At 46.9% G+C, this 10,451-nt stretch overlaps 1 protein-coding gene across 3 annotated transcripts in view; it reads right to left on the bottom strand.

Annotated features, from left to right (window-relative positions):
• ENC1 (ectodermal-neural cortex 1) overlaps nt 1-8,999 on the bottom strand; it is an 11,917-nt gene extending 2,918 nt beyond the window's left edge. Inside the window, exons 1-3 of one of the 3 annotated variants that reach the window (XM_035310366.1) lie at nt 8,606-8,864; nt 7,001-7,003; nt 2,246-4,060 (exon numbers count right to left, since the gene is read on the bottom strand). In XM_035310366.1, the coding sequence (XP_035166257.1) occupies nt 2,279-4,048 (1,770 nt within the window). In that variant the 5' untranslated portion in view covers nt 4,049-4,060; nt 7,001-7,003; nt 8,606-8,864 and the 3' untranslated portion in view covers nt 2,246-2,278. Of the gene's footprint in view, nt 1-2,245; nt 4,061-7,000; nt 7,004-8,605; nt 8,865-8,991 lie in introns of those variants that run through there. The other 2 variants (XM_035310368.1, XM_035310369.1) reach the window with 2 other exon arrangements.
• Nucleotides 9,000-10,451: the final 1,452 nt, after the last annotated feature.

Below are 10,451 nucleotides of genomic sequence, written 5' to 3'. Positions count from 1 at the left end.
AAAAAAAAAAGAAAAAGAAAAAAAAAAAAACACTACTTGCTGGATGAGCACACAGCATCGGAGAGATTTCAGTTTGCGGTTGCATTCATTCAGTTATCTCATGTATTAGTAAAGCTAAAGCAATGGCTTTTATCAAGATATTGCAAAGCAAATGAAAGCTTTTTGCACCGCTATATTCTGAGGACGTGCTTTCAAAATAAAACACGCCATCTCATGCACTGTAAATGTTAGAACAATTAAGTCAGTCTCTGAAGAATAAGTCAATATTTTTCTTGGCACAGACGTGTGCCCGGGCATTCAATACTACTTTTGTGATAACACTGAGAACTGCTGGAAGTGAGTAGTAGTAGGAACTGACCAAGGATGTTGTTCCCAGGTAGCGGGGAAGCCACTGCACAGAAATCAAGCCTTCTGCCTGCTTTGCTCTCCATCAGGCAGTGCGGTTACCCCAGCACCTCGGATGTGGTGAGCCTCAATGGTTTGCCCTGCCTTCTCAAGACTAGGTCTAGGAAAGGCAAAGGAGATAACACAGCCCAATTTCACATGAGATTTCTGTGCTGACCAGCTGCTTCGCACAGGCCTGATCTCATCTTCTCTACTCAAAGCTCCCAGTTGGCTGAAAGACAACTGCCAAGTGAATCCTCAGTTTACCTGGAGGGTTACACAGAGAAAGGGACTTCACAGCTATCACTAAATTCCTGAGTGTATTCTTTTATCTACACTGCTTCAAAGACATTTGGGCTTGACATTTATTGCAAGACTTGGGCAAATGTCTCCAGCTGCAAAAGTTAACTGAAAAAAAAAACAACACACCACTATGATCTGAAACTTGGGAGTCTCTAAACATGAGCTGCTGCTCTTCCTAATTTCTGGAGAACCTATTTCAGTTGCACCTCTAGGTAACTTAGATGCAAATGCAAAGCTCATGTAATTATTTCAGCTGCACTTATTTGTCTTGTACATTCTAACCAGCCTGCCTTCATGGTCCCATTGCACGCAGTTCAAATCCAAAACCAAGTTACCACTCAGAGGGCACACAGATTATGTAGGATTAAGCACGCCACTACGCTTCTTTGGTTGACTGGTGGTATCTCCGATTCTGTCCTGAAGTCTCCCAGGGGGAGAAAAGCAATACAACAACACTAGCAGGAGTCTGCCAGATCTGTTGCAAAATACATAGACTAACAGTTCTGGAAAAAGCCAGTAACATGTTTTATGTGATGCAACACTTGGAACGATAGAAAATAGGAAAAACGGGAAATAGTTGAAACAGGTAGCAGTCTAGCATGGAAAAAAAAAAAAAAAAAAAAAAAAAAAAAAAAAACCTTTGAAGGATATTGGCAATATGTGTAGGTACCCAGATTCATTTAGTTATTTAATGAATGTTTTCTCTCTTCCTCCTAAAAATCAGAAATTTAGAAGAAACAAAGAAATGAGGCCAAACAGAGACTTGCCTGTGAGAAGACACAATGCTGAAGTTGCATCTGGTAAGAGCTTGGCCCATTATGTGTAATTAAATTGTTTTGGAACAGTGTGTGCTATAGACTGGTAATTATTTCAGCCAGCAATATTAATTATATGTCTTCCTGACACTACATCTAGTCCCACATATATGTCCATAAATATTTTGAAAAAATGTGTATTTTAAAGTGTATCGGTGGGCCAACTTCTACCTTAGTCCAGGCAGGTGCGACCTTGCTGTCTAGGTGAGATAGAAAACCAGGCCCGAAGTGCTCATGAAACACCTTTCGTGGATGTAAGTCACCAAGTTTCCCCAAAGGGGAAAGCATGCTGCTGGCCTGGAAATACAAGTGAATTCACTATCATGCTTCAGATCAGGATTTACAATCCCAGCTACTGGATATACAGTGACCTGGCTTGTGCAGTGAGGAAAACAGCACGGAACCCTTGTTTAGCATGCATTTGGTATTCAAATGCAGAGCAGGATTCAGGTTTCAAAAGATTCTCTGCATTTCCCCACTCGCACAGGGTCTAGCAAAAATAACATTTTTGACATTAAATCATGGAGCATAAGGCTCCATAAAGAGCAGTGGATGCAAGGAATGTGGCAAACTACCTGCAGCACCTGACCTTGGGTGTCTGGCTTACAACAGCCCGTGAACGTGTGTGCCTCATGGCTCCGGCTGCGCCTGTGGATTGCATATACTCACCCTCCCCAGAGCTGCGGCTGAAAAGCTTTGTGAAAAACATTATTACTGTGGAATTTAAAGGTGCTGTTTCTTACCTGATAATTTCTAATTGCAACACACACACACAATTATGAGGGGAGGTGCTTCCACGTGCTGACAAACGCCGTGGGAATTAGCGAATAGGGCACGGTTGTTATGCTGTTCCATACGTCTAACGTGGGATCGTAGCAGTCCAACGTTTTGCATCGCTGAATGCCGAAGTAGCCTCCAACAACGTACAGCTTGTTTCCAGATGCCACTGCATGGCAGCTCATTCGCTTGGCTGTCACATCTCCCACCTTAGTCCACTGGTACGTCTCGCTGTTGAATTTGTAAGCGGAGCACGCAGAGAATTCAGTGTCTCCACCCATAATAAAAATCTGGTTACCCAGAACAGCTGCAGCTGTGTAGCGCCAGGGCTGGGGGCAGGTGGCTGGTACTGTCCATCTGTTTTCACACTGATCATAGCACTGAACTTTGGGCAGCTTGTCGTGGCTAACACTGGTACCTCCGAAAGCAAACAGCTTAAGCTTCGCACTGACTACAGCTGCGTTGCTCACTCCCTCTCGCAGGGGGGCAACCATGGTCCATTTGTTGGTGACGGGGTCATATTGTTCGACTTGCTTTAAGGATACTGAAGGGGAAGCTGGAAGGCAACCCGTTGCTGCAGTGTGTCCTCCTACAACATACAAGCAGTGCTTCAGCTCAGCAGAGCCATGCCCAAACCGAGCGACCAGCATGGGAGCAGCTTTTGACCACTCCTCGTGAAGAGTGTCATACACCCACACGTCTTTGGAGACTCCGTTTTCTGATCCCCGTCCCCCAGTGATATACACTTTGCAGCCTATGGCACAAGCGCTGAACTCTTTCCTTGGACTCGGTATGTCAGCCTTCGGAATGATCTCCTTTGCCTTTTGGTCCACCAGGTACAGCTTGTCACACATAAAGGTTTGGCCACCCAAAAGAAAAAGCGAATGGCCAGTTTTACGGGGCCTGGCACACAGACTAGTGACCACTCCGTCATTCTGCAAGATCTTTAACTTGCATCGTATCGACTCTTCTACTATCTCTTTGCTTTTCCTTTGCTTGGTGATAAGTTCTTCCATTGCCACGTTCTCCATGAGGTATATGGCTGGCAAGAGGGCCAGCCTCACCGTCTGCAAGAGCTCGGGCAGATAGCAGTGACGCTTACTCAGGTCGTAGTTGACCCAGTTGATAGCCGATTCATATACCAGCCTTTCATCTTCGGTTTCTAACTCTTCACTGGAAAGGAGCTGCACTACCATGTCTTTGGGCAGCTGGAGGAAGTCTTCGCTTTTACTGATACTCTGGAAGTTGCTAAGGCACATCCTCCAAGAGAGCTCATAAAGCTTGGTGCACTGGTGAGCATCCGACAGCAGCAGCATGCCGAGACAGTTGGTGGGATGAAGGTTTTTCTCCAGAAACTCTGCACAAGCATCCCTAATGTCCTGGAACTCCAGCATGTCGCCGGCCTCCAACAGTGACTCTGCGTTCTCCTCGTTGATGATAACCCTGGAGGAATACGCATAGTCCAGAAGAAGCTCTAGGACTTCTGGGTGAATGGAGTTATGGAAGTTGACTTCACTGTCCTGGCTCTCTTTCAGCCCCCCGCTGAACATTGCTTCAAAATAGCGGCTGCAAGCAGCCAGAACGGCTCTGTGGCAGGGGAATGACCTGTTTCCAGCATGGAGAAGTACATCTGTAAAGAGACGCTGTTGACGCAGAAGGTTCAGGTGAGTAAGGACGCTATCAGCATAGGATGACTTGTGGAATAAGTATATGTTTATAGAGCCAGTACTGGCCCTAGATTTGCGATTTTCATGCATGCTGACTGACATTTTCTTCCACACCTACAAACAAACAAAAAAATACAATTAATGAGACAAGTAATTTCATTGTTCTTTTTACATACCAAAAAGTATATCTGTTATTCACTATAAGATGGGAAAAAGCCCTAAGTTATAGATGAGTGGACAGAGAATTGCATCTACCTTTGGCATGTGTGTATTTTTTTGTTAGATGAGTTTCATAAATGACATACTCCAAATTTGTTGCCCAAGAGCAGGTTTATCTTGGGAAACCTGATCTCCAACTTTCATAGCAATATAGTGTAAGCATGTAAGTCGGAGGAGAAAGAAAAGTAACCAGGACTGATTTTCTCACCCTTCCCCAATCGAGACCAGCTGATTCATTACATACGTACACATGCACATGCTTGAAACATTCTCCTGGACTGAATCATAGCAGGAAGAGCTACCAGACAGAATACCTAAGGAATGTCAAAAGCTGCATGGGGAACAAAAAAACTACTAATCCCATTAGGAAGCTTCGCTTTGGTATAATGATTCCATATGCAACAGCAGAGAATGGAAAAGGGTAACCTTAAAAGGAAAACCTAGCAAGGATCATAGGTCTAAACTTGCAAAACCCTTAAAAAAAATATTATGATTGTATTTCAGAGATTACATCTTGAACTCTGACAGCAGCCGCCTGCTGTAGTGATACAGCATTTATGCAGCCAGAGTCAGCAAAAAGATGTGTTTTCACTGTCAGCTGAAGCCACTGAGGCATTGGTGTGATGGAGCTGCCTCAAGAGTCAGGTACTCAGAGCACAAGACATTAGCAGCTGCTGGTTACTTTTGAGCTGTGGAGGAGATGTAAAACACAAGGCATATCCCATACTGTTCTACTCCTCACAAACACAATGCTGTTCAGTCTCTCTCTGGAGATGAATATTCCTGTTATCTGCCATGATCTGTAGGCTTACGTGTGATTAAGGGAGCAAGATTCCAGATTTAATTGAGGGTTGAGCCAAAACAGAGTGGAGCACATGAAGAAGGAGGAATACTGGCAACCATAAAGACAATGGTCAAGAAGCCACAGTGCAAGTAAGAGATGAAGCATATGGAGCCCAGTGCAAGCTATGGCTGTGATTGCTACTGTAATAATCTCACTTCTCTCTGCAGAGGAAGCTTGGAGAAAGAAGAAAACCAGACTTCCCTAATGACTATGATATTCTCATGCTCAGAGTCCCTTTTACTGCACTTTCAAATATGGAATGGGGCAAGAGCCTACCTGGGAAGCTCCCATTGCTCAAAGTCAGAGCATGACCCGGGGGTGCCTGTGGAGGTGTGTAATGTAGATGTAATTCCCTCTCTCACAGACTTAAACATTTTCATATTCCTGAGGACATTTAAGCAGTACAGTACTGTACAACTCTATTCCTGCATTTCACACTTAAAGATGACACAAGAGGTTGAAAACCCACAAAAACTTCACTAAATACATCTGTTTTTCTAGGTTCAGATGACCAGAACCGCCAACAAAAAACACCATAGATGATTCAATTGGCCAACAGACTCCATCTCAGAACATCCTGTTTGTGCGTATGGAATATACACACACTCTTCAACAAATGCAGATTAGATGCAGCATAGTCAGCACCATCCTCCTCCCTAAATAATATACAGAATAATCAATTTGTCAGATACAACAGCAAGTCTTTGATACATCTTTCACTTCAGTCACGGGGAAAAAAATAAACCACCCTCAAGCCAACACCAATTAAGAAACAAAGAGACACCTTACTGCAAAACTACCATAACCCCTTTCCTTTAATCTAGAAAATGACTTCCCTGGTGCTGTTTAACTGGGATTGAAAAGAGCAAGCAATACAGCTCAGTAAACAGTGCTCAGTCTAAACTCTTCCAGGACTGCAAGGAACACTTCCCATCAGAGCCACAAGGCAGTGTATCTGGCTCACTCTACCATGCCAAAGTTTGGAAAGTGTTTTAAAACAATGTTCCCTAGACCAGCCTATGCAATGCATTAACACTCAGCACAGAACAATTTAGGGAGGATGGCACATCCTCACAGCACAAATCCTTTTACAAGAAAAATTAAATCATCTTTAATGCAATTGTATTAACTGGCAAAGAGTCTGGCAAATGAAGACTGAGATGCCACTCAAGGATCCTGAACACTAATCTTGGGCTAAAATTACTCACTTAATCTATAGCCCAAAAGATTATACTGACCATACACTCTCAGGTTGAAACCTGCTGGAACTGAAGGATTACAGAAAGAGTCATGGCTCGAAACATTAGCACACAAATTGGGGGGGGGGGGGAACAGATGGGAAGGGGAACCCTTCACTGGCAAAGAATCCCCTGCAAGTTTTTAAAACTTCCACAGACTTTACCACTTTAAATGCCATTACGATGCAACGCACAGCATTTCCTCGATCTCTGCAGCTTGGCTTTCCTCACAATGATGAACTAATCCTGCAAGGTCTCCTTTTCAGGGAGCAGAATGGGAGCTAAACATCCACCGATCAGAGACAATAGAGTTGCCAGGATCTGAAGACTGAAGATGCTCACTGCCCCCTTCCTCTCCCTCCCAGTTAAGTGATCGTGTAGACACCACAGTCTAAGTGTGCCACAATCTCTACAGCATGCCAGGAAACACGATGCTCCTCCTGTACCCCTATCTGTATGCTGGGGGAACTCAAGAGTACACTGAAAACTTTCTTATACCATGCACACAGGGTTCAGAAACAGGGCTGGTACAGTTCACGTCAAAGGCTGCAAACACAGGCATTCAGGTCTTTCACGGGGCTCTGCACTCCTGCAAGCACCACTGGCGAAGGCTCGCTCAGAACGAGCCCACAACCACAACAGAATAGATGCAAACTTAAAAAACCCACCCCGCAGCTAAGCACACGTTGGAGGCTAGTGAGCTACAGACCATATGCAGAGGGGAGGAACTGCACGTTACCGAAGCCCACCCACAGCCTCAGTAACAAATGCTACTGTTAAAAAATAGCGAGATACGCTATCAAACTGCTCCTGAGAAAGGCATTCAGCATTTCACCCCACTAAAACAGAAGACTGTCTTTCAGCGAGCGATGTCATGTCTTATGAACCACTTGCCCATTTCACATACCCTGGTCTTTAACTGTTCCAGTAACATCGCCTTTATCATCACAATGTCATCTATTGAGAAGAATTCAAAGTATGCCAATTCACATTTAAGATAGCTAACTTATTTCCCCAAACAGAACAAAGATACATATCTATACGCATCTCTTTCCTCCACTGTGGTTGCTGAGATTAGCTCACACATGGACTAGTCAAACACCCTTAAAGGCAATTATCACAATTTGCTAACAAGCAGTGTTTCTGTAAGCGTCCTTTAGCAGTTTCAGACAATTAGCTGGGTCCAGAATTTCAGTAGAATATTAAACGGCATAAATGACATCTCTGATTTCTCTATTTGCTGCTGGAAATTATGCAAGCCTCAAATACTTCAGCGGAGGTAATTTACAGTCAGTGAGCAAATGTTCATCTTGAATAAAGTGAGTCAACTCCCTTCAGGCAACTTTTCCTTAGAAATAATAATACTTGTATGTAAAAGACAAGAAGTGGTCAGCAAATTACAGATATAGATTTTATCTTGGAACAGAGGTTCAACCAAGGCTTTGATTTATAATTACACTTCAACAGGCTACTTGTCACAGCAGCCCAGTAGTAAACACTACTTTAAGGCTAAACAACAGACTCCCTGCCCTACTTCTTCGGAGCTCTGCAGCATGCAGGTCTCAGCCTAAATCAACTGTAAAAATAGGTATTTTCAAATTACTGACAGCCACGGTGCAGAGTCATTTTACTACGACCCTGTAATTACTTGGGGCTGGTTGAATTTTGTGCAGGATCAATGAAACGGCCGGAGGAGAGGCAGTCTGCTATACATCCCATTGATTTCACCGGTCCTGCTTTCAGCCGCTAACCCTGCAGCGCTGCCACCAGCCCCGCAGAGCCGGACCCCGATCCTACCCCAGCTCCCCCAGGAGGACCTTGGCGGCTTCCTGGGACCTGCAGCAAGACGGAAAGCAGAGCACGCTGCTCCTGCAAGGAATGCAGCGCTGCTCACCGCACGCAGACAAAGAAACCCAGCTCTGGATTCCCCGCAGCTCACCCGGTAGCGATGCCCAAGCGACTCCCCCTCTGAAACCAAAACTTCAGCTTTCCTCCCCAGAAACAGCGCGAGGAGCCCGGCAGCCTTGCGCTGTCCTTTACAGAGCCACCACCACGTGCAAAACTTTCTGCTCGGGGGCAGGCGGAGCTGCTCCGCGGCCAGCCCCGCGGCTCTCGGTCCTTCCCCACCGCCGCCAGGAGGGTGCTGCGACCCCCGGTAGGGCTCCCCGGGGACGGCGGGGACCCCCGATGCCCAACACCGTCCCACCACCGGCACCTCGGGGCGGGACGGGCCGTGCCGTGCCCGGGGCTCAGCGCGGCCGCGGAGCCCCCTACCCCAATCCCCCCGTCCCGGAGCGGTGCGGAGCCCTCCCTCCTCCCTTCCGCGGCCGCGCAACAGGTCGCCGGGCACCGACTTACAGCGGCGGCGGCTCCGCGGTGTCCCCTGTGCCTCCGCGGCCGGCGCAGCGCCGCGCATGGGAGGGCAGCGGGGCGCGGAGCGGCGCGGAGAGGCGGCCGGGCAGGCTGCGCTGCCGGGCGGAGGTGGTGCCGCCGGAGGGAGGCGGGCCGAGGAGGGAAGGAGGGGAGAAGGACGGGAAGGAGAAGGAGGAAAAAGAAGAAAGGGGCGGCCGCTGCTGCTGCTCCTGCTGCTGGCACCGCCGGGCCGCAGCTCTGCCCCGGCGGCGGAGCGGGGAAGGGGTATATGGGCGGGGGGCGGGCGGACAGCGCATGCAAAGCGGCTGGGTGACACCCGGGGGAGGGACGTGGGGGAAGCGGGCGGCAGCACCACCACCAGCACCACCAACACCAGCAGCAGCAGCGCTGTCACATAAGCCCGCATCCCGCACGGGGCGGCGGGGAAAGGCGCGGGGCAGCGGCCGAAAATACCCGGGTGGGGTGCGGGACAAGAAGCCGGGCTCCCGATGTGCGCGGAGCCCCGCACCGAAAGGTCCCGAGGGCTGCGGGCGCCGCGCTGCCCCTAGCCCCGCCGGGCGCTGCACTGCGCCGCCTGGAAGCTGGTGCCTTATTTATTTAATTATTTGCCAATTAACCAAGTATGAGAAAAACGCACTTGTGCAAAAAGGCCGATTTCGGAAACAAACGTCTTCTAGCTATAACAGTGGCATTTACACAGTGGTATTGTGCAGCTCTCAACAACAACAACAAAATTAAAAATGCAGGACACCCTTCTACACATTGTGCACAATGCTGATTTACCATTTGCTAACACAATTTACAGCAACGGCATTAGTCTAAAGAGGCTTCAAGGAAGATAAGAGCAGTTATTTGCTCCCACCAGTAGGAAACTCCTATCTGTATATAACAGTTTGGAGAATTCATTTGTTCCTCATAAAGAAATGTCACCTACATCTCTCCTGTTGGAAAGAAGCCCTGTAAGCAATTCACTAACTTGCAAGCAGTTACTTGTATTCCTGCTGCTGGACTCCAAAGACTGCAGATAAGCACGCACTCAGTGTATAGCAGGACACATCTGAAATTCCAGAGTGCCAGGGGATGTATGCAAACACAGAGAGAATGGCTAAGCAGAGAGCAGATGAAAGATCAATTAGTTTCATAGACCGTTTTTTTTACAATACTGTTTGATTATGACATAAAGAATTGGAGATTGCAAGGTCTGAAAATGTTGTGTATCGCAATGTAATAAATAAAGTGTATTTCAAAGATACCTAGTTGTGAGAAGCTCTTGGAAATTGTAAGTGACCCCACACAAGGGGTATCTGTGGACTCCGTGCTCACCTGAGTCAAGCAGGTCCAGTGGATTTTTAATTAGTCTGTGAATGTTTGACCTTTCTTGCACTATAGATTGTCCATATTGCAAGTCTGAGTTTTTCCTTTCATCATAACATTTCCCACAAAATACGTTGATCCTGTTTTCTCCCAGTTTTCCCCAGCAAAGCCTGCATAGATTCCACCCAAATCCTGCCCTAGTAGTGCTAATTCCATGATGGTGAATTCTCCATAGTCAGGTACCAGAAAGTCAGATTTTATCAACTAAAAAACAAGGGATGCATCACTTCCTGCAGTGTCAGACCTGTTCTCCTCCCTTCAAACAGGCAGACAAATGATCACCATGAGTGAAAAACAGAAATGGCAACGTTACCAATCTATTGCTCAGCAACGACATCTGTGCCATAGGACTGATTTTGCTCATCATGATGAGGAACGGTCAGTGAAAAGTAGAGGCTGTAGAGAGGACAACACAGCTTACACAGCTGCTCACAGCACATGTATTTGAGCAATACTC

The sequence above is a fragment of the Oxyura jamaicensis genome, chromosome Z (genome assembly GCF_011077185.1).
Source record: "Oxyura jamaicensis isolate SHBP4307 breed ruddy duck chromosome Z, BPBGC_Ojam_1.0, whole genome shotgun sequence".
In the NCBI taxonomy this organism is placed as follows: domain Eukaryota; kingdom Metazoa; phylum Chordata; class Aves; order Anseriformes; family Anatidae; genus Oxyura; species Oxyura jamaicensis.
The sequence above is the reverse complement of the archived record's forward strand: the minus strand, read 5'-3'. Positions and strand labels throughout refer to the sequence as shown.